Source organism: Ascaphus truei, chromosome 3 (genome assembly GCF_040206685.1).
Source record: "Ascaphus truei isolate aAscTru1 chromosome 3, aAscTru1.hap1, whole genome shotgun sequence".
Lineage (NCBI taxonomy): Eukaryota > Metazoa > Chordata > Amphibia > Anura > Ascaphidae > Ascaphus > Ascaphus truei.
This window is the reverse complement of record NC_134485.1, coordinates 129,293,112-129,318,286: the sequence shown is the minus strand read 5'-3', so window position 1 is coordinate 129,318,286 and position 25,175 is coordinate 129,293,112. Positions and strand designations below refer to the sequence as shown.

General features: G+C 42.3%; 1 protein-coding gene across 5 annotated transcripts in view; it reads right to left on the bottom strand.

Annotated features, from left to right (window-relative positions):
- Positions 1 to 8,715: 8,715 nt before the first annotated feature.
- The window catches only part of VEZF1 (vascular endothelial zinc finger 1), a 33,358-nt gene continuing 16,898 nt past the window's right edge, over positions 8,716 to 25,175 (bottom strand). For 3 of the 5 annotated variants that reach the window (XM_075589534.1, XM_075589537.1, XM_075589538.1), the window contains exons 3-8: positions 23,184 to 23,247; positions 17,918 to 18,104; positions 12,003 to 12,053; positions 11,536 to 11,589; positions 10,911 to 11,316; positions 8,716 to 10,050 (exon numbers count right to left, since the gene is read on the bottom strand). In XM_075589534.1, the coding sequence (XP_075445649.1) occupies positions 10,032 to 10,050; positions 10,911 to 11,316; positions 11,536 to 11,589; positions 12,003 to 12,053; positions 17,918 to 18,104; positions 23,184 to 23,247 (781 nt within the window). In that variant the 3' untranslated portion in view covers positions 8,716 to 10,031. Of the gene's footprint in view, positions 10,051 to 10,583; positions 11,317 to 11,535; positions 11,590 to 12,002; positions 12,054 to 17,917; positions 18,105 to 23,183; positions 23,248 to 25,175 lie in introns of those variants that run through there. The other 2 variants (XM_075589536.1, XM_075589535.1) reach the window with 2 other exon arrangements.

The window sequence follows — 25,175 nt, the reverse complement described above, 5'->3', positions numbered from 1 at the left end:
ATTATAAGAGGAATTACTAGATGCATATTCGAGATGTGTGAAATGTTTGCAAAAGTTTGCAAACTCAACAAATTGTACCGTTTGTTTGTAAATTTCTATTGGTAAACAATTTGGAGGTTTGATAAAGCGCCTCCACGGCGGGAAACGCGTCAGTTTTAATTTGTGTGTCTGTCCTTTTGGCTTATATGCCTAATAAATAGTTATTTTTTGCCCCAGCCCTTTGCTCTCTTTTTTGGCAGTGCTCTACCTTCCATTTCTATTTAACTTTGCACTACCTATTGGTATAGCAGCACGCTCCAGTACATGCAGTCGCAGAGCAACTGTTCCATTCTGAGGATTTTCTCCAGAGCTGCTGAGTGGATCCGGTTTCCAGCCAGTGTGAGGTTGGCGCTCCAGTCCCTTACCTGTACACCAGGAGATCACAGCTGACGGAGACGACCATTGCAGAGGAGTGGATCGCCCTTCGTCTTCCCATCAGCCACCACCCCCTCCACAGCACTGGGCAGCAACATCCCGGGAGGATCGCTAGGCACCCGGTAAGGCGGCGGGAAGCTCTGCTTGCAGGTCTCTACTACCATCAGCTTGTCCTTCTATACCGGGTGGCCGTCCCCGCAGCCCGAGTGAGGAGGGATTACTCCCTCTGAACCCCGTTTGCCCGGGGGAGTGTACCATCGGATTGGCTTGAGGGTTACCCCGGCGGAGTACAGGTGAGGTGGGAGCTACGCCGGCCTCACACATACCATCGGCCATTACTCACGGGACACTCATTGCCTGATTCCTTATGCATACCGGCTTTTGAAATGCTATTTTATCACGTTATATGATACAGGACTTTGCAGTATTTGTAGCATCAGCTTGGGGGTTTCCCCCCCCCCCTTTTTTTTCTCTGTAATGTATCTTAAGAATTTCTGTTGAGAATCCCATTATTTTTATGAAACTGCTGGCATATTATACTGTATGTTTCTTGTAACATTCTTTTCTGTAACTAAAACAAAGTACAAAGGCTATATGGTGCTCTATCTATATGGTCAACAACTTGTTTAAGCAAAATTTCGATAAAGAACATTGAGATAGGTCCAGTATATAACCAATATTCCAAATAATGATAACACCACTGGTTCACTATGCTTCGACTAGCTGGCCCGGATTCCACGAATACTGTAGTAAGAATCCACACATATGTATCCAGACAAATGTATATCAAAGTGGAACAACAACACAGATGAAATTGTGTGCGTAGAAAGGAGTAATAGCCTGTCACGGTAGACCAAGCTTTTTTTAACACATTAATGTCTGGATCCTTGATTGAATAAAAACATGAAATAAAATAAATTGTGTTTATTTACATAAAGAACACACACAGCTTGAATTACAAAAATATCACAAATAATCACTTACGGGAATGGGGTAAAATGAAATAAAATATCCACTGAATGAAAGTCTCTGAAATCCGGTCTCCAGGTAGGAATTCCCACACGTAGGGTTACTGCACAAAAGGAGCTGTGTAATAGTCCTTGGCTAGGGGCGCAACTTGCCAGCCCTATAACTCTAACAAATGAAATAATTGAGTTCTGTCGTTGCACTGCACACTGTAGCTCAGATGAATCTTCGGTACATGATGGAACTCTTAGGCTGCGGTCCCAGTAATGTCTGTGACACGCGCGCCCGGCGGGGGGGGGGGGGGGGTCGCGTGCACAGCGCTAACCGCGATCTGTGAGGGAGATGGGGAGCTTGCGACGGGAGGGGGCGTAGTCGGGGATTTGCGGGGGCGTGGCCATTACATCACGCGGCTGGTTCGCCCTCATTGGGTGAACCGCCAGTGGGGGCGTGGCCACACCTCCGTCGCTAGGAGTAAACTCAATTTGATTGAGTTGGGAAAAACCCTGCAGCACGGCGCGGCTGCACCTTCTGCGTGACGTGCGTACTGGGCCCAGCCCCATTGAGGGGCGGTGCTTACACGCACAGTGCACGCCGCGCCGTGCGCACAGGCTGTTACTGGGACCGCAGCCTAAGATGGAACTGATGAATCTAACTTTGACTGACTGCATGACTTTTTAAAAACTTTCCGTCCCATCTGTTAACATGTGTAGCCAATCTGTGGCGTGGGAATTTCCTCCTTGGCCACTCACATTCTTTTGCCAGGTGGATAACTCCTGGCCTCTCTGGCTTCAGAACAGTGACTGAACATGTGGAACAAAAATGGCATCTTCCCCCCCACAGCCAATTGCCACTTAGCATATGCCATCCTGCTTTCTTAATGAATTCCGCTCAGTCTAGCTAGGCCAAAGGGACCCTTTTGATCTAAGGATATCGGGGTTTCAATTAGCACACAAGGGCTAACAAATTATTTGGTCTTTCCTGCTAAACCAACCGATTGCACCTCTGGGACAAATGTCCCTTTGAATCTCTGGACTTTTGTATACATCCTGGAGTTATCTCCACAAGCTATCTCAGAAGCCCGGCCATTCAGATATGCATGCCTTCCCCTGGAATGCTAAACACATGCTCTGGGTACATCTGTTGTCCCTTTGACTGACACTTAAATCACATAACATTCTAAATGTCCCTAAACCAAGCTAGGTCTATTTATGCATTTATACACATGCTACAAATTTTAAAACCATCTCAATCTACATGATTCCCTTCTAACCCTCTGCATATAAAATTTCAGAAAGCTAGTCCCTTCCTAATTTATATCTTTAATTGGATATGTGGGCTTTATTTAACCACAAGTCAAGTATCCACATGAGTCTGTGGTTAAGGCAGTGTTACAATTCTGTATTCTTCACAAGCCCAGGCGTACTTCTCCAATTAACCCCCTTAAAACACAGGTAAGCAGCCTTTATTTCCCCCAGGAACATCGGAACACAGGGTAACATACATTTATATCACTGCAGTCAGCCATAGACCGCAGAGCTGACACTTAAAAAACACATTTGATGACTCAGGGGTTACCTTGCCGGGCAACCTGCCTTTAATTGATGGCAAAGATAACGCGTAATCATCACATAAACTCACATTTGTAAGGTCTTCAAAACGATTATCTTCCAATAGGGTGCCTCCGTTTTTCACAGCATACACAGGAATGAATTTCAGGAAAATAAGAGCACCACTTGGACCAAGATCAGAAAAAATCAGTTGCCAGAGCGTGTGTCCCATAGAATGAAAAAGAGCTTGATAAAGAGCTTCACGTTCGAAACGCATTGGTGGGGGCTTCTTTTGCCGTTATATAGCTGGTTGCTGTTGATCCATTAGATTTTTCCTTCTATGGGACACACGCTCTGGCAATTGATTTTTTTTCTGATCTTGGTCCAAGTGGTGCCCTTATTTTCCTTAAAGTCATTCCTTTTTCTGTAATTAAGCACTGTACTTATATTAAATCTAAAATTGAATAAGCAGTATCTTGGGCTCTAATTGAACTTTGCACGTTTTGAACAGAATAACTGCATTTTAAGACACATTTTGCTATCATAGGTTTTTGTGCGTTATTCGTATTTTTTCTTAGGAAATAGGGGATCAAGGACCCCTAGAGGCAAGACTTTTTTTTTATCCTAGGTGGTGGCGAGTTGAGACGTTTGTGATGGATTGATGCGAGATATTACTCATTTTAGGGACCCTGCGGGGAGATAAGTGAGTCATTAACCCTTGTCACACACACAAAGGTCGAACTTGGTAAACATGTCTTTTTTTAAACCTCATCTACTATGTAAATATAAAACAATAAGGAAGCGCTCAACAATGTCTAAACAAAATAAACTAAAATAAGAATGGTGCTGCTTGAGAAAATAACGGATCCTAGTTCTTCTTGAAGATGTATCCAGGAGAATCAACGCACCTCAAGATAAGAGGAAAGAAAAAAAAAAAAAGAAAGAAAAAAAAAAATAGTGAAGCAAGTTCATACAAATCTTAAAAGATTAGCTGGTGAGGTATGCACTTACATACAAGTGCCTGAACCCAAATACTGAAAGGTTTCTTTTTACTCCTCCACTCCCACAATGGTACAGACGAGTTCCGAAGCCTTTTTCTTGAAAAGTCCAACTTTATGTATAGATCAGGTAACACTCACATTGACAGTACTATAATAAAAGAGGGACCAGCTACGAGCACTTGAATTTTCCTCCATCGATCGCAATTTCCATCGCCGTTCCAGCCAGCGTCACTTACGGTGGTTAAGTGCTCGCTAGATACTGGTCCCCCGGCAACCCTATACGTTTCGAAGGTGGTTCCTTCTTCCCCAGGGGTATGTGTGGTAAGTCCATGTGCCCTCTCCAAATATATCCCTGTCTACCGCTACTCTGCAATGAACTTTGTGTAGCGGTGTTTCCCCCACCCTCTAGGAGATTCCCCGGCTACAAGGTGTGTGGTTGATGCTACATAACTGTTGGCTCACAGAAAGGCTGAGAACCTGCTGACGTTGGGGAAACAGGACAGGCTTTAAGGGTGATAGCTGGTTCCCCTGCATTCTGGTGTCAGCGCCTCTATCTACCAAGGACTCCAGGAGTGCTGGAAGCAGTCCCTGCGGAAGATCTCTTTCATACTCTCCCCTGACAGACAGCAAGCCCAAGCAGGAGTATATTTGATAACAGGAACATCTTTAGTCTTCACCATCATAGAGTACAGCATATAGCCAGCACAGCATACTATATCACTGGTCTCCATCCTGAGGATGGTCCCTGGACTCAACCCCCAGTTATGGGTCTGAGAGGTCGATCATAACTCTTCCTTTACCCCCTGATGGAGCAGAGGATATGGTTCTCACTCCCACTCTCCTAAGGGATGGGACAGAAGGTGACAGAGCCCTGAACACCTCTTTTGTGAGACCTGTCTCTATCAAAGGGGAGAGAAAACTAACTCAATTTAGAAAGTGCAACCCCTTAAGTGTAATGCGTAGCTCACCACAAACCAGACGCGCCCGCGAGGCCAAGGTAGAGAATTGTATTAAACGCCAACCCACAACCACAAGGTCACGCCTAGAGTGTAAAGTAGTCTTGCAAGCCGGGTCAGTAGTACATAAGGTAGAAAAGTAGTTTATACTTGATGGGTCTGGATTGGAAAGTAGCAGATTGTTGGGGTATTTAGCCAGGGTTAGGATTGGAGAATGGTCGTTGTGAGAGTAGCCAAGGTCAGGTTTGGAGAGTTCGGGATGGTCAAACATAAGTTGGGTCAGGAGAAGAGAGATGCGGAGTCCAATAAGCGAAGCAGGGTCAGGCAGCAGTAGGATCAAGACAGACAAGGCACAAGGCAGGAATGCAGCAAGGCACAGCGTCACACAAGGTTATGCTCAGCAACGAGAGACTGAGTGGAGCAGGTATTTAAAGGAGCCTCCATCCAATGGTAAGCCAGGGTGGAGCAAGAAGGAGAAAGCCGATAGGCTGCTGGGCCGCGCAGGTGCGCCCTATTGTGCAGCCAAATTAGGTTTGGAGGCAGAGCTACGTTCCGCACTAGTCACCGACATCAGAGGGAGGCGACCCGATCGTGCGCTCCTCACGCACTGCGCATGCCCGTCAGAGCGGGAACGGAGCCTGGAGGCGGGTCCAGAGGAGACCTGTTCTGCACGTCACCGACATCGGGGGGTGGCAACCTGATCGCACGTCACTCGTGCACGTTCGTCATCAGAGCGGGGGCGAAGCCTGGGAACAGATCCAGAGGGGAGGCTGGCCGAACGGACACGCCGCACGTCACAGCAGGAGTGGAGACTGGAGGCGGAGCCCGCAGAGGGACAGACCAATCGGGCGCGGACGTGTAACAGGACTGCCGTGTTAACGTGCATCCTGAGTATCATTCGAGGTTGAGGCGGTAAGATGGAGAGGTGGATTCCAGCCACCAGAATGGCGAATCCTCACAGTACCCCCTCGCCCCCCTTTAGGAGCGACCACCAGACAACTCCACGATGGTTTGTTCGGAAATTTAAAATGAAACAGGTGGACTAGCCTGGCTGCGTGAACACGGTGGCTCGGAATCCAAGACCTTTATTCCGGGCCGAATAAGAGGGAGGAGGCGAGACTGGAACCGAATGCACATGCTGGACAACTGGCTTGAGTAAAGAAACATGAAAAATGGATGGAATCCTCATAGAAGAAGGCAGAGCCGGTACACGACCGGCTTGATCCTTTCAGCCATAGGGAATGGACCGAGAAATCTGGGTGCAAATTTCATGGAAGAGACTTATAGCCTGATGTTTCTGGATGAAAGCCAGACCTTGTCACCGGGTCTGAAATCCTTAGCTGGTCTGCGGTGGCGATCTGCCTTGGTCTTCTGCATATTGGTGGCTGTCTTGATGCTTAACTGGACCTTATTCAAGAGTCTGCAGCTCTTTGATCTTGTCATCTGCCGCTGAGACCCCCGATGAGGAAAAAGAAAGGGGAAGAGTGGACAGGTGGACCATTTGATTGAGGGCGATACCCAGAGGAAAAATGGAGGGAGATGCCTAGTTGTAGGCAAAAAGAGTGCCAAAAGCGATACACGAATTGCGGGCCTCTATCCGAAACAATGACCAGTGGTACTCCGTGAAGACTGAAGATTTCTCTGATGAATATATCAGCCAATTTGGGAGAGTAAGGAAGGCCCTTGAGAGGTATAAAGTGGGATTGCTTTGAGAATCGATCTACCACCACGAGGATTGTGTTGAAACCCCTGGACATAGGCAGATCAACAACAAAATCCATGGTGTGTCCATGGCCGATCAGGTACCGGCAAGGGTTGAAGAAGACCTGAAGGAAGATTCCTAGGAGTTTTACTCCTGGCACAAGTTGGGCACACAGCTATGAAATCATTGACGTCCCTCTGCATCTCAGGCCACCAGAATGTTCGGTAGATGAGGTTCAAAGTCCTCCTGGTCCCGGGATGTCCTGCTGATCTGGAGTGGCGGCTCCATTCGAGAACCTTTTTACGATGTAGGGAAGAAGTGTAAAGGCGGCCCACGGGAACCGTAAGGTCAACAGGAATGTGGTCCTGTTGGAGGATGATGTTCTTAAGAGCGTTGAAGGTGGTAGCAGAAAGGATACATTTGGAAGGAAGAATGTTTTTTTTTCCATCCTCGGATTTGTCATCCAGAGAGAATTGACGAGAAAGGACGTTCGCCTTGACGTTCTTGGTTCCTCTGGGAAAGAACAGCGTCAACTCCAACATCTGATGCATCGACTTCGACGGTAAATGGAAGTTTGGGATCAGGATGGATAAGAATTGGGGCAGAAACGAACGCCTTCTTTAGACGCGAAAAAGACTGGATGGCCGTGGGTGACCAAGAGGTTGGGTGTGCTCCTTTTTTAGTTAATGCTATGAGAGGAGCCACCAAAGAAGAAAAGTTCTGAATAAACCTGCGATAATAGTTAGAAAATCCTAGGAAACGTTGAATGGCTTTGAGAGTGGTGGGTTGAGGCCAGTCCAGTACCGCTTTGACTTTTGCAGGATCCATGGTAAGGCCAGTATTAGAGATGATGGATCATAGAAAAACGGTAGAAGCTTGATGAAATTGACATTTTTCGAGTTTGGCAAAGAGCCGATTTTCCTGTAAGTGAAGTACTTGTTTTATGTGGGCCATATGTTCCTGTCCGAATTTTGAAAAAAATCAAGATGTCATCCAAGTAAATGATTACGAAAGAATTGAGAAGGTCCCTAAAAATTTAATTGACAAAGTCTTGAAACACGGCTGGGGCATTACACAGACCAAACGGCATGACCAGGTATTCATAATGTCCATCTCTGGTATTGAATGCAGTTTTTCATTCGTCGCCTTGACAGATCCTGATGAGATTATAGGCCCCACATAAGTCTAGTTTGAAGATATTAGCGCCCAGCCCGCTGTACTTCCCCAATCAATCACAGGAGAACGTATTGATCGGCAGCTTTGCTACACACTAGGTATGTTGGAATTGCATTGATGCAACTATTGAAGTTGGGGAAAAAAAAAAAAAACCATCGCCAGCAAGAACTTACTTAATAATGTTGAAATACATTTAAATGAGGCAACGACTATCCTGTATCATTTCCCCCAATTAACTTGCTCTGCACAATACAAGACCAAATGTATTGCTTAACAGTTTTTCTCCCAGGACACCAGTGTCTAAAGGATAGCTTAACATTTGTTTTTATTCAAATATTAAAAGCAATAACAAACTAATAAAAACATTAAAAAAAAATTTAAAAAATTTAAAATTGTCAAATGTTTTAGTTATATATTTTTTTTATATGCGTGCTTGTGAATTTTAATATTTGCACCAAAATACAGGAACACAAGATCAATAAAAAAAAATGTTTACTGGAAATGGGATTCAACGTCAATTCTCCCCTCCGACTCCAATTTTAACCATACAACCAAAGCACCTGTTCCTTTAAAAAGGCGGACTCGGATCATGATAGAAAACTGCTGTTGAAGCCGGCAACATATTACTAAACCTTACCTTTCAATGTAAAAAGCTAAGATACGTGAAAGACTACAGCACATACATATCATGCTGTTGAATCAAAGCATATACATGCGATAGGAAAAATTAAGTACAGTAAGGTTTATGCTTTAATTTTTTTTTACAGGGCACGGTAAATGCTAAAAAAATATTGACATCACATGATAGGATAACAATGTCTATTCTTCTTTGGTTCTCATTCGTGCCGATATGTTAAAAACCGGCATCACTTTCAGCCACCAAGACATACATACACGATATTAGACCCACCAGACAAATCGACTTTGGATAAATAACTTTTAAAATGCAAATGTTGCCATTTCTCTACATTTTGTTTATTGAGACAAACTAATTGAAAAGGCACAAACATGGGGCTTATGTTTACATGGACATCATAACACATACATTAAAAGTGTAGGAATGTGGCTGCTTTCTGCTAAACAAAAAGTTCCTAAGCTTTTATATATACAAAAAGATGTACAGTTTAATGTCCTACAATACAAAAGATCAGTTATAAAATGTATTTTCTTTACACTGAATTTTTTTTTCATATTTCAAGCCCCTACAGCTGTTTGTTTTTTCCTAGACACTTCTCATTTGAAAAGTTAGTCATTTAGTTTAAAGCATGCTGTTTTTCTACTGCCATGGCAGAACAGGCAGTCACTTTTTTAAATACTTGTTCAAATTTAGCAATTCTATCCCCTTCACTGCTAGAGTGACCTATCTAACATGAATCTCTCCAGCAGAAAACAGGTTAAAATGCATTAACAAAAAAATATCCATTGAATTTATGAGAAAACCGCCTCTTTTTTTTATAAAATGTAGAGTCGTTGTTTAACGTTATCTAACCTCTTAACAGTTGGAGAAGCAAACAACACATTTGCTTTCTAAATTTGTTGCTGGTCTCTACAGCAATTCAAGATTGCAACACTCATCTAAAACAAACATTAATGTCACATGATGGTCTAATAGCAATTCTGTTTTCTATCTTTTGGTTGTTCTTTTCTAAAATACAGAACATGTGGGAGGAAAATTAAAAACAAAAATAAAAAAAGTACATGTAGCTTAGCAATGGATAGGGGTGTCTGCTTAAGTGTGTGATGAGACCAATAAGCAAGTGCTATTGAGGACAATCCAGAATGGATTCTATCCCACTGTCACCATAAACAATGAAAGAATACTAGCAAGAATTGGGTTTTGTATGTATGAATGTACGTATATAATTAAGACCTATTTACACGTTAAAAATAGATTGCTACAGCACTTTAAGTACTTGCCAAAAAAAAATTAACGAAACAAAAAGCAAAGATGCTCTTGCCTTGTCTTAAAGGGCTCACTATCTAGTTAGTGGTTAGAATAGAAACTGTATACAATTTTAATAGAAGACAAAAAAGTTCTTGTTGAATAACATTTCCCCCCATTAGCAGGTCCAAAACTGTGGTGAGAATGGGTCATCTTTTATTCCGCTGTTCCTCCTTGTGCTTCTACATCCTTTAGGTGGAAAGTAGTTTATTCCATGGAGGGCATTCCATTCCACTTGCTCCATCATACTGGTAGCTACAGCTTCTGTTGCATAACTGCACAGACAACGAATTTCAACCTGTGAGGCAAGGGGCTTGTGATAAGGCTTCAGCAGAGATGTAGGCCCCTGAGGGAAATTGGAGACCACCATCATCAATTTCAGAAGCCTATTCTCTTAGCCTCAACACTGTCACAAATGTCTCTGCATGTTACAAAAGCAGGTAGGCCTCTGCCTCTTTTCACTCTTCCTTACCCAAAGTACAAACGGTTTAAAAAAAAATAAAAAATAATAATAAGATTAATAAAAAAAAATAACTACAATGCTAAAACTCCCTTCAGGTTATAAGATGAACAATATTTACATTTCCAAATATCAGGTCACAATCCCTATATATGTTAAGATCAGAATGACAAATTATCATATGCTTTGCATATCAGAGTTGGTGCTTCCTTTCCCATAGGGAATGCTGCTTCTAATTATCATATTCCCATGGTAAAATGCAGTCTCTCTGAAATACATTTTTTCTTGTGTGCTGCATTTTCTCAGAACACATATTTAAGCACAGATGAGACTGCAGTAGCATCTAACAGATTTGTTTGTAATAATGATAAAGGTATCGAAGATTCTGGATATAAGAATGAAGGGATTGCTTGCTAGTGTTATTTTTTTTTTTTTTTTTTTTTTAAGTTAGAAGATTTCAGGGTAAAACATTAATACAACTTTGTGTGGCATAAAAAACAGTCTACTACCTTACTCTTTCTTCATTTTTACAGGGTCTACGGGGTCTTCTCCCCCCCCTCCCCTAACCTTCCTTAGTTGATGTGGTCCAGTACAATAAATACGAAGGATGAAGAACTAGAGAAATTAGCTAAAATCATAATGTCAAACGTTAGCAAAAGTGTTTGCAAGTTCCCTATTAAATCATAATTAAAAGCTATATATCAACTACTGATCAACTTTTTAATACTGTTGTGAATATTCTTTACCAAGGTGGTGAAGACGGTAGAGCTTGGGATAAGAACGGCATACTCTCCACTGGTCTCATAGCTATATTTAATGGACCAGCTAACGTCATTGGTGTAGGCAGATTCATAGGGCTGGTTATGGTGACCGGATGTGCTAGATTCACTGGAGAAGTGATCGAAGTCGGCAAATTGATAGGAGAGGTTAAGGACAATGGAGAGGTCATGGAAATCGGTGTTATGGTGACTGGATGCCCTAAATTCATAGGATTTGAGACATTCACTGGACTCCTCATGCTCATGGCAGCTGCCACGGTTACTGGGTTTGTCATGGTTCCCGAAGCAGCCATTGAGGATGTAATATTGAAGGGAGATGTAAGAGTCACAGGTGTTTGAGCCGCAGTGGAGGTTTGGCACATGTTACTTGTGTCTGAAAAAAGGGCAGAAAGAGTATGGTCAGTTCACCAGATATTGTCCTTTTTTATGCAGTAACCGACGAGGGAGTTGGGTAGCAATAGAAAAATCACATTCAGATTACTGTGCTGACCATGTGCATTGTATTATCATAAAGTAGCAATCCAAAAAGTTTAAGAAAATATTAATGCCACACACGGCATTTGAATCAATGAGCATGAAGATATAAAATCACCTATTGAAAAGGTCCTATGATTCTGATCCACAGCACAGAAGAGCGAGTCTGAAGCTGAAATGAGAGAAAATGTAATGCATCAAAGTCCCAAAATCTGGACGCATTTATTTAATTAATTTACAGCGATCAAGCTGTCAAATATAAAATCACCTGAAGTAATCACGCCAACCTCTGAGTCGATGACTCCCTGTCCCACATTTCACAATATGGTTGTTAAAGGCCATCATACTTTTAATTTGCTTAATACCCGTGACGCTATAAAGTCTCTTTGCTGATTGTTTAAAAGCTAAGTAAACTATGGTAAAAGAACAATCAAGCACTCTTCCAATTCTCAGACCAAAAAAGAACTGAACATTAAGTGTCAAGTTGAGTTATGTTTACTTTACTCTGAAAGTTATTACAGATACAAGATCCCTGCATTCATTACACAAGTGATCACGTATTGAACTGTGGAAGCTCATAAATACCTTCATATTTGATCCTACAATGAACTGGACTTTGAAGTTCATGAAGTTGTCCTGAAATTAAAATGAGAAATGTAACTTCCTTATACAGATTGAAAACATGGTTGACATTTATGATCAAAACAAAACACTCTCCATGCTAGTTGCAGCCAGAGCAGATTAACAGGATAAATAAATCAGTAAAACATTACATGATTTGTTACTTCTCAATACCTGAATAGTATTTTTTTTTTAATGAAAGATCAATGTATAGCTTAGAGAACTTGGCACATTAATATCTTGAAGCAGTGAATAGATTATCATTTATATAGGACAAAAAAAAGATATGGGGAGTAAAAACAAAAAAAAAGTGACGAAGACCCTACCCACCATACAACAAATACAAATACCACTTATGAGCACATTAACGTCTCAGACAGGTCCACAAACCTGCCTTTCCCCCATTATCGCTCTGCATACAATGCTTCTGCTGCAGTCAGAGATGCTGGGTAATGATATGCAAATAAGCACTCTGTTCACGGCAGCTTCTGATCCATTTTAACATGGATCCCTATAAGCCGCAGTACACAGCTGTTTCAGCAGACTGGGTTAAAAAATTGCATAGCCAGTAAACCTACTCACAGACGGCTTTTCAACCTTTTGGGTCTCAGTGTTAGGCTAAGGCCCCGCTCCCAGAGTCAGCGCGCCCGCACTGCAGACAGGCGGGGCGCTGACATACACAGACCACGATATGCGGTCTGTAGGGAGCGGGGGCCGGAGCGGGAGGATTGACAGGGGGGGCGTGGCTTGAGCGGAGGGACCCGCTACTCTCCCCCCCTCCCTCCACGGGCTCGGGCTGGAGCTGCTGACTGAAGGTAAGCAACACACACATGCAGGCACACACACACACACACACACACACACACACACAGAGACAGGCACGTACGCTGCTTTCACTCCACACTCCTCCCCGCTCCCCGAAGCCTCTCCTCCTCCCGAAGCCTCCCCTCCCCATTGGCTTACAGCCACACCACGTGACGCGTCAACGCTAGGGAACACCATTCTCTTGTGTCCCATAGCGGCTGACGCGCCACAGCGTGTAGTGCGCTGTGCCGCCAGGGGGGGCCGGCTCGGGAGGATTCCCCTGCTGGTGGGGAACTCGCGTGTGGCCGCCAGCGCCAACGAGCGCAGCGGGACCGAGGCCTTAGGATTGTTTAATGGCTATGCAAAGTGACGCATGGAGTGCTCACTTGCATGTCATTAACCAGAATCCCTGGCTGCAGTGGAAGCATTATATGCAAAGAGATAGTGGGATGGCACTGTTGTGGGCCTGTCAGGCATGAATGTGCTCATAATTGTTTCGTTTTTCCCCCTGTATATAAGTTATATAGAAATGCAAAGGCTAGCAGATGCTAAAATTAAGTTTGCAGGATTATCTTAAAAAATGTGCTGCAAGCTAGGTGTGCTGTGGCATTCTCCTGGAAAAAGATCTTCCCCCCCCCCTCCATTCAGGCGGTTAAGAGAAGAATAGACGACTTAATGCTTATGGAACATCTGACAGCGTTTCTCAAACGCAAGACTGCAAGTCACTACAAAATTTGGGAACCCTGGGAGATTCACTGACACCCAAGAGAATCCGATAGGAGAAATTATGACCACCCAGACCACAGCCTGAAGGACGCCAGGGTCAGCGGCGCGGGGGAGGCTCACCCCCCCCCCCCCATCTCCATACCCACCCCCTCCCCTCTCTTTTTCAGACCTCTCGCTCCCCTGGTCACCCGGTGACCCAGAGGTCGCGCCACTCTTGGCGGTACACCCCCCCCCCCACCCTCCAACATGGAAAATATGAAAATCAAAGTGTATTAGGATATTGTGACGTGATATATGCCTGTAAATTTGCCTGTTTCCTAATAAAAATGTTAAAAAATAAATAAATGAATGTGCTGCAAGAATATGATTTGTGAAATTTACTTGCCTCGTGCATTAATACAAAAAGTAGAAATGTCAAACAATTATACCAGAATAATACTCCAACAGTGTGTTTTTCAAAAGGGGTTCCTAGGGCATCCATCCCCAACATAGTTACCTGCAATTTTCAGGTCATTTGAAAATTGTACCAAATATAGTAGAATTTACAATGCATCTGATCTTAGACGCCCTATTAAGAGAGGGTTGGGGGGTTCCTTACAATGCATCTGATCTTAGACACGCTATTAGAGAGGGTTGGAGTTCCACAGAATTTCACATTATAAATTATACGGTTCGTTAAACAAACAAAAAAAAATAAGAAACACTGCTCCAACTAAACCCTTGACTGCTGAACCAAGTGGTTCCCAGCAGTCCAACAAGTAAGAAATATGTCACATATTGGTCAAATTGCCAAATATATACATATATATAAATATATATATATACATATATATATATATATATATATATATATATATAAATAACATACAGTAATATTTACAGTTGCTATATATCTCTTTTACTAGTTCATATCCTGGTGAAATACATAAAATATAGAGTGCAACATAAAAAGAAATCAAGTGTACATAAACATATAAAAGGTGTCAGTTCATCACTGGTCATAGGCCTCGTTCTGGGTGCCGGCTTCAGAGGGGTGGCGTGCTTACGTGCGCAACAATGTATTAATAGTTAATAGCGGTTGTCAGGGTAGCAGCTACCCTGTCGCCGAAGAACGGAGTTGACGCTTGCTACAGTTTCAATAAACACCTCAAGTTGTTTTTTCAAGCTGCAGCAGCGTCACTGGTACTTTGGCAGCCAATGAAATCATTCTTTAAAATGATTTCAACAGTGCAACACTGATCCCTAACCTCACGTCTCTAGCCCCGCCTCCTGAAAGCTTGAAAAGGTCTGCTGGGGATGATGTGCACACATCGCCCAGCAGACTGAGCGTGCACACACGGACGCGCGCCCTCCACCTCCTGTCTCTGGCACCCTGAGCTCGGCAATATGCAGATATACAGCAAAAATACACTAGTCAAGAATGCAAAGAAAAAAACAATGTATACAAAGATACTTATCCACCACATGATTTTAGGTAAAATAGATAACAGGTATCTGTCTCAACACAATTATATTAACGTCCTATTAAAAAGAGTGAAAGCACAAATTTGAACATTTCCAAATGGAAAAAACTGTTTTGGGAGTATTTCAGTATTGGAGAACCACAGGTGTTCTATATACGTGAGCATGGGCTTAAAGTGACTCACTCTCCCAAACGTTGCCCCGTTTATTTCATTTGTATTTTTCTCCAACATGCCTCATTCCTCTTTATTTTCCCTATTGCATTTCTTGACCTTTGCAATCTTTGTGCTTTTGAGTCTTCATATACTCCAATTGGACATGATTTTATGAAGACAGATACCAGTTCTCTTCTACCTAAACTCCATGGACAGGATAAGCATCTTTGTATATATTTTGGTATATTTGCATTCTTGACCAGTGTATTTTTTCTGTACATCTACATATCTGACCAATTGTAGAAAAAAAAAATTGGCTAACAAAGCCCCAAATCCGGTGCTCCAAAAGCCCCCCAGTATAGCATAAATAAAAATAACAAATATTGGTATAGAAGTCTCTTAATGTATCAGCAGGAGCATTACAATACTGTCTTTCAGTTTATCTGTCGGAGCGCTGCCCCGTGTTGGTAGGTGTAGTGTAATATACAAGTCCTGTTGCTGGAGTGGAAGGTATACGCACCAAGCCCCGCTGGAACGTGACTCACTGCACAATTAACACACACCAGCAGGAACTGTAATATACACACAATAATGTTGAACTGGCTTACAATAAACTCTATAACGTTAAGAATGAAGAGACTCACGGTGCCGCTGAAAGGACTCCCCCAATGCGTGCGCCCAGGCGATGATAAAGGGCAAAAGAAAAAACTCCAAGGAGGAGTTGCCGGTGCACTGCTGGAACGTGATGACCAAAGGTTTTCATTGAAATTTAAAAGACAGAGATGATAGCACTGACACTGTCTTTTAAATTCCAAAACCTTTGGTCATCACGTTCCAGCTTTGCTCTTTGCATCAGCAGTGCACCGGCAACTCCTCCTTGGATTTTTTCTTTTTACATATCTGACAAGTGTTGGACTGACAATTTATACGTTTATGTACACTTGATTACTTTTTATATGTTGCTTTTGGTTTTATGTATTTCAACAAGCAAGAGATACTTTTTGGACAATTTGACCAGTGTCCTTTTGTGGCATTTCTTATTTACTTGTTGGTGTGCTGGGATGACTTGGTTCTATGTATATCAGAGTATGAGGGGCCCATCTTAGTCAGCTCCCCTACCCTACAGAACCCTCACATCCGTTAAATATCCTGGTTATCACAAGTGTTTCATTACCAATAAAATATAAACTACTTGGATGTTGCCTGACAAAGGAGCAAAACGTGTTATGCAGTAAATGTCTCACCAATGTTACCATTTCTTAAAGTTAAATCCATAGATGCAGATATGAAAACACTTAGGGACTTATTCTATAAATTCCACAGCACTGGTTTCAATTTGAGTTTGTCTGATTTCAGGGAGATTTATAGAATGCCCGTTTGACCCAAAAATAAAAGAAAACTAATGGAAGCAACATTTTTAATAGGCACCAACAACTTTTTTTTTTTTTTACAATTCCCCCCCCACGATTGACAAATGTTATGGAACATTTGTACAACTATTTAGTAATAAGACAAGTACCACTTTAGTTACAAATCTCCTTAAATTTTAAGGACGCCAAAATCTACAGGTACATATTTTTTCTTTTGTTCTAGATTTTAAGTAATTAATCCACTATTCGAGAAAGATTAAAAAAAAAAAAAAAAACACTCTCTAAGCATGAAATATACAAAACCTGGTATAAAGAAAACCCTTCCAATTTTACAAGACAAAAAAAGACAATCGACTTGCTGTATAACTCACGTTGGAATTTTTACGGAGTATTACCTCAATTAGGTATAAGGGTAAAATAAGCCATAAAGCCAAACAAGATATACTGCATACTCCATATAGGTTATTGAGCTTTCAGCCACAATGCTTCTGGGTCTACATATGCAAGTAATTTATTTTAAAGGATGAAACCACCATTAAAATGGTAGTAGATGTGTTACAAAACTGAGGGCTTTCATGCTTTCATGCTATTGCAATTTTTGCAAAAACATCATCTATAATGATGTACGGCAGTGTTCCAGTAGCATCCGTGACAAACTACACACCAAAAAATAAATTCAATAGTGGATACCTTTTCATTAACTGAAATAAAGACAACATCTTTTTATATTGGGACACGCAAGGCCAAGCATGTCACCTAAACCCACATTAGTGGGAGGCACCAATATCTTCATAGCTCATGGAAACCCATAATTAGTCAAAGTACTATGCTGTCTCTTGAAACACCAATGTATGAACTTTTGTTCACATCTGATTTATAAAGGGCTCAGAAGCAAAGCAGCATCTGTTTTATGCAGTGTTTAAACAGTTAAAGTTGACTAGAAGCTGCAAAATTCTCACTATGCATTTGAACAACTGTGCTTTTTCACAGGAGCTGAATTTTCAGATTCAACAAAGCTACAAGTCAATAGTTATAGACAATAATCATTCAGATTAACATTGGCAGAATAAAATAGTTAAAGTGGGAATAATAACAAAAATAAAAATGAAATATTGATGTTACACATCAATGAGATGTTATGGTTTCCCGTAAATGGAGCAAATGGTCTAAAAATCCCCACAATCCCCTCCAAATTTCAGCGTATGTCTTTGGCAGCACTGAAAAAGTCTGCCAAATTCAGGGTTTAGATAGAAATAGGGACTTGGGTTTCCCTATTGCACTGGCCGACAACCCCAACCCCCCCCCCTCCCCCGAAAAGCTTAATTAAAAAAAAAAAAAAAGTGTTAAGAAATAGCATAATTACCTTGAAACTTTTTACCTTGCTTACAAGTATTACAGTTGATACTTTGGCTCTGTCCATGTGTCTTTAGGTGGCTGGTGATGTAGGCTGCACTAAGAAGTTTGCCACAAATATTACAAGACACCTTCCCTTCATGGCGCACCATGTGTGTCCGAAGCCGGTCTTTGGTGGCAAAGGCAGCAGTACACGTCTGGAACAAAAAAAAATATTTTGCGTTCGTTTATTGTCAGAATCAGAGAACATGTAAGTTTTTATCAGCAATCCCTACTCTTGAAATCATTTTATGGGGAGGAAGTCCTTTCAATTAATGAGACAACGTGTATGACTGTGGTATTCCAACCCGCACGAAAGCGAAGGTCCTGGTGTATTTTATTTCCTTTATTTTAAAAATTACACCTGGCTAAATGATCGCTACTGATACAGTCACTGGCAATTTCCTGGTAGGTAGTGCTAGAGATGAACCAGTGAGCGTATCTTGCTCCTTTCAAGTTAATAAACAAGGTATATTTTGTAGAAAAATCTTTCAGGGGGAAGTTTTGCATAAATTAGGGCACTTTTCGCATCCTATAAAAAATTGGAATGAAGGTCTAAGGCTGCGTCCATGGTGAGTGATGCCGGGCGGAGGCGCGCTGAAGCTGAGGGAAAGCGGGTGCTTTCCCTGGCCTTAGACCGCGCGCCGTCCGGGGGCGAACCTCTCACGTGACCGGCCCTGCGCTCCCATGAGCGCGAAAATTTTAAATTTTGCTAAGACTTACGCTTCCGCACGCTTGCGGAAGCGTAAGCGAGCCCCTGCTAAAGCCGCTCTCATTGCGGCTGCAGGGGCTCAGTGCCGAGCGTAAGCGCGCCTCAGCACGGGTCAGCGCTTCATGCCCGAGGCCTAAGGCTGGGTCCATACTCCGCGCACGGCGCCAACAAAAGGCCGTACCTCTATGAGGCAGCCCATAAAGCACTCGACGAAGCGCGAGAAACTATTTTATATTTGTCAAGAGACAGCCAGGTCACGTGGGCGGTTCCACCAATACGGGCGAACCACTCACGTGAAATGGCCACGCCCCCGTGTTGCTGTGTCTCACAGATCACTCAGCTGACAGGCACACAATGCCATGCGCTCCGTCGCGCGACTACTATATCCTAAAGCTGCTTTATCTCCGAAGCAGTCAATGGTAAAGACCAGGGAACAGCTCGTGTATGCAAACTACAAACTGTGTTGCATAAATTCTTAGGCCCCAACAATGATGGCAAAGTGGTACTTTTTTTTTTTTTTTATCCAAAAAAAATGTAAAAACGTTATGTTGAACAATGAAAGCAAATCACACACACATGAAATATGAAAATTAATAATTAAACAATATCTTTGCTTAATTTTGAAAACATTTTACAATCTTTAGTTACTTGATGTACTGAAAAATTAATACATTTTCAACAAGTCAAAAGATTTGTAGGAAATGTAAAATGTGTTTGCTTTAAGTATTAAGGTTATGTTTAAGTACTAGGTAGAACTACCCTTTCACATAGCAAAATATGTTAAAAACCAATACATAATGACATCATTTACATAAATACAAAGTGCTCTTCCTGTCTTCTGGACATTAACAGTTAAAAACTTAGTACAAAAAGTAACAGGAGAACTTTATTTATACAGCAGGTATCTATCTTTGCTTGCCATTGTGAGTCACACTATACAGGCCAATACTGGCATGTTACTCTCCTACTGAAAAGAGAAAGTAATTCTTCCATTCTAATCACATTAAGGACTAATACCATGGCTTCATTCTTTTCACAAACAGTGGTTGCTTATTTTAAAAGAACGTATATCAAAGTGCTGTATGGCCTTGCAGCAACTAACGAGTCTGTCACAGGCACACAATACTAAAATGAAATTTGCACCAATAGAAGTCACAAGTGACACATCTCACATCTGTGTGAGTACTTGTACAAGAGCCAGAGTTAAAAATATAGAGCACCTGCCTCTCTAAAAAGTTCTCACTTTATTTGGATAAGAGGGGAATAAGAGGTGGGTTGTCCCAGTAAATAAGCACTTTATATGTTCAGCTAAGGAAAACTCCCAAACCAACAAAAACTAACGTTACTATGACAATGAGAATCTTAACTGGGGGGGAGGTCATCTTTAAAATGGCTTTAGATGAATGGTAGTGATGTTTAATTAAAAAAAAAAAAAACTAGGTCACTGTTGCTAAAAATATTTTTCATCTTTATTATAAACAATTCAGAAGGAAAATACTATAGGTCTGTGCGAATATGGAAGCAGGGCATTTCCAGATATTACTTGGGGTCACAGCAAACAGGCAGAAGACAATAACATAAGGAAAGCCGACAAAGGGCAGACAACACAGAAAATAGGTGAGGACATGTGAGCAATTCAAAAGAAGCCTCAGTACACCATCTACCCTCAGTTAGAAACAACAGATAGCTAGGGTGAGCAACTACATTTTGCAGAAGGCTTTGAAAAAATTATAATTTGCGTCTTGAACAGGGGAGAGAGGAGTAAGCGTAGTAAAATCCCGTAATTTCCGTTTACAATATTTATAAACGCAGGAAAACATCATAAAATCGCTTAATACAATTCTTGTGTGATTTTATTTCAAATCAGTCATCAACTTTGACCTATTAAACAAATTTACTCAATTTGGTCCTATAAAGTGACGGCACCATTCGTAGCCTAAAACATGGTGTTACATGTTTTTGTGCGTGAGAAATTAAATGATGTGCTCTTTGGGACAGGGACTCCTTTACATCATTTTATTTTTTATGTCTGAAGCACTTATTCCCATTATGTGTTATTTATATTTGTTATTTATATTAGGTCACGTGTATTACTGCTGTTAAGCGCTATGTACATTAATGGAGCTATATAAATAAAGATATACATATATAAAGGTTTTAGTTTAATTTAAAACAGATTCTGAATAGTAGGGCCTGACTAACCATGCTGTTTGCTAGTCCAATAAAAGTATTTACATACCATTTTACACAACCTTGTTTAAACACCAGTTAGTGGTGTAGTCAAAGAGCTTTTCTTTTTCTATATTAAAAATCATACTGCGGGACAAACTGTGGTGTCTGTCCCGCAAGGCTCTGTTCTGGGCCCCTACTCTTCTCAGTGTTCATCAATGATCTTCCTACAGCTTGTAAGGGAGCTTCAATACACATGTGTGCAGATGACACAATCTTATATGCACACAGCCATAGCCTCTCCAACCTTGAACACATTCAATCTGACTTTTTGAGACTTGAAAATTGGATTTCCCAAAACAAAACTGTTTTTAAACACTGACAAGACTGTAACAATGGTATTTGGGACCCAAGCTAAACTCTTAAAGCTTCCAATGACTGAGCTCCAGATCAGAACCAACTCTAATACCACCCTGGCCCCGGTTAGTAGTTTTAAATACTTGAGCATATGATTTGACCACCATTTAACATTGATACCCCGACATCCAAAACCTATGATAAACTAGGTGGACTTTATAGGAACAAATCCTTCCTAAGGCCTCGGTCCCGCTGCGCTCGTTGGCGCGGGCGGCAATGTAGCGAGTTCCCCACCAGCAGGGGAATCCTCGCGAGCTGGTCCCGGTCCCCACTGGCTGCACAGCTGACTACACGCTGTCGCGCGTCAGCCGCTGGAGACACCACAGAATGGTGTTTCCTAGCTTCGACGCGTGACGTGTGTGGCTGTGAGCCAATGGGGAGGGGAGGCTTCGGGAGGAGGAGAGGCTTCGGGGAGCGGGGAGGAGTGTGGAGTGAAAGCAGGTGAGTGCCTTTCTCTGTGTGTGTGTCTGAGTGCGTGCGTGCCTGTCTGTGCCCGAGTGCGTGAGTGCCTGCCTCTGTCTGTCTGTCTGTCTGTCTGTGTGTGTGTGTGTGTGTATGAGTGCGTGAGTGCCTGCCTGTGTGTGTGCGCGTGTGTGTGTGTGTATGAATGAGTGCCTGCGTGTGTGTGTTTAAACTTACTTTCCAGCTCCAGCCCGAGTCCGTGGAGGGAGGGGGGGGGGGGAGTAGCGGGTCCCTCCGCTCAAGCCACGCCCCCCCCTCCCTGTCAAACCGCCCACCACCCGCCCACCTCCCGCTCCCTACAGACCGCATATCGCGGTCTGTGTATCTCAGCGCACCGCCTGTCAGCAGTGCGGGTGCGCTGACTCTGGGAGCGGGGCCTTAGCCTTAGTCTGCTGGTCAGAAAGCGTATCGCACAGCAGATGCCAACGCCAATTATCGACTATGGGGACGTAGTATACAGCTCGGCACCCGAAATCCACCGTAGCAAACTTGATACCCTCTACAATTCAATATGCCGTTTTGTCCTCCAATGCAACTACAACATACATCACTGCGAAATGCTCTAAGAACTAGATTGGTCATCACTTGAAAAAGTTCATTTTTCCTGTCTTGCCTTCAAATACTTTCTGGGCAAGCTACCCGTCTATCTGAACAAGCTTTTTCCTCACCCCTACCACATGCAGCACTTATTTGAGATCTGACTCCAAAAGACTCCACATGGTCCCAAGGTTCAGCAAAGTATCTGGCTGCTCCTCCTCTTACTGTGCACCCCAAAACTGGAACAATCTACTAGAGACTCTCTCAGCCACCACCAGTCTAAGTTCTTTCAAAACTAAGGCTGTCTCACATTTTAATCTGGTCTGTAACTGTTACATACGCCTATAACATATATTATCTTTAACTGTGCATGCAATGTCGTGCATATAGTGTATAACCCTGTTCACTTAATGTAACTATGGATGTGTAACCATGTATTTGTCATCATAACTCTGTGCCCAGGACATACTTGAAAATGAGAGGTAACTCAATGTATTACTTCCTGGTAAAACATTTTTATAAATAAACTACTTTATAGCTGTGGGAACTGGTGAACAGATGCAGACAAACGTCACAATTGATAATGGTACGAGTTTCAGGGCATACATCGCATAATACAGTACAGAATGTTTTTATATAATAGGGATTTATTTTTCTCCTATATTCAAATCCCATACATTGCATAATTAAAAAAATAATAATTTATAATGGCTGTTTTAGAGATTTTTGTAAACTGTTTTGTAATAACTTATTGTACCTTCAGAATTTCCATGGTAGTTTTTACTTTGCTGTTACAATTTCAAATTTAGGCCTGAAAACCATGTCCTAAATGGTAAATTGCAATTAAAAGTTGTTAAAGGACAATGCTTTCGCTTCTTTCAAACGTCAATACATTTAGTTGGTGAGACATGGGCTTTAAAGAAAACACGTGCGCTCTTACTTGGCATTTGAAGGGTCTTTCCGTAGAGTGAACATGTTTCACATGACAACTTAAGTGATCAGGCCTGTGAGGGAGGAGGGGGGGTGGGGAGGGGAAGAAACAAAAACATTAATATAAACATGTAATTCTGCTATTTCATAACAATGCCAAGTCGAGGGGAGGAAAAACAAAATATACCAACATTCTCAATGTGGCTTTTAATTTATAGAAAATGTACACACAATTTTTTTTAAATTAAATCTGCTGCCTGACTTCAACACTGTTCAAACTTCTCAAAAGTATATAGGGGCGAGGGGGGGATATGCAGGTTTTGCAATGTAAAAACGCCCCAAAAACACATCACCAATGTTAATCAACCTCAATGAGGAAAACTGGACACCTAGAAGATAAGTGTCAAATTTTTTTTTAAAGAGAATACTTTGAATGAGGAAAATACACATACCCATGTGTTCATGGTGGTGGATGGCACTGCTACTTAAAAACCTTATCTATGCCGTCCCTAGTTACACATTTTAAATCAAAGCCAGGTTTAAAAAAAAAAAAAAAAAAAAAAAAAAAAATCAAACCACACCACTGGCTAAATTTGAGACTAGATTTGTTTGCATTATTTTTGCTATATAAATAATGTCAGGACATAAACGAGCAAAAAAAAACACAAAGGTGCATAAGCCTATTTCTGTTTAGTGTGATCCCCACATGCCAGTGATTCCCAACCTTTTTTGTTTGGAGGAACCCTTTAAGTATTTCGTAAAATTTCGGGGAACCCCCATCTGGATGACACATGTTAGACAGGGGTAAATCACAAAATACATGTGTAAAGTAGTAGGGGTAATAAATAATAATTCTCATACTTTTGAATAAACAATGTGTATATATTTTGTAATGATTTTGCCCCGTGCATTTCACATCACCCCCCCCCCAGCATCTCACATAACACCCCCCTCCCATCCCCTCCTGCATCTCACATTGCATCCCCCCTATGGATGAATGATCTCTCTCCTCCTCCCCTATCCCACCCACTCTTTTACACTCGCACACTCCTACACACACACACACACACACACACACACACTCCTACACACACACACTCCTACACACACACACACACACACACACACACACACACACACACACACACACACACACACACACACACACACACACACACACACACACACACACACACACACACACACACACACTCCTACTCTCTCACACACACACACACACACACACACACACACACACACACACACACACTCCTACTCTCACACACACACACACTCCTACTCACACACACACACACACACCTACTCTCACACACACACACACTCCTACTCTCACACACACACACACACACACACACACTCCTACTCTCACACACACACACACACACACTCCTACTCTCACACACACACACACACACACACACACACACACACACACACACACACACACACACACACACACACACACACACACACACACACACTCCTACTCTCACACACACACACACACACACTCCTACACACACACACACACACACACACTCCTACACACACACACACTCCTACACACACACACACACACACACACACACACACACACACACACACACACACACACACACACACACCTCTACTCTCACACACACACACACACACACACACACACCTCTACTCTCACACACACACACACCTCTACTCACACACACACACACACACACACACACACACACACACACACACACACACACCTCTACTCACACACACACACACACACACACACCTCTACTCACACACACACACACACACACACACACACACCTCTACTCTCACACACACACACACACACCTCTACTCTCACACACACACACACCTCTACTCTCACACACACACACACACCTCTACTCTCTCACACACACACACACACACACACACACACACACACACACACACACACCTCTACTCTCTCACACACACACACACACAC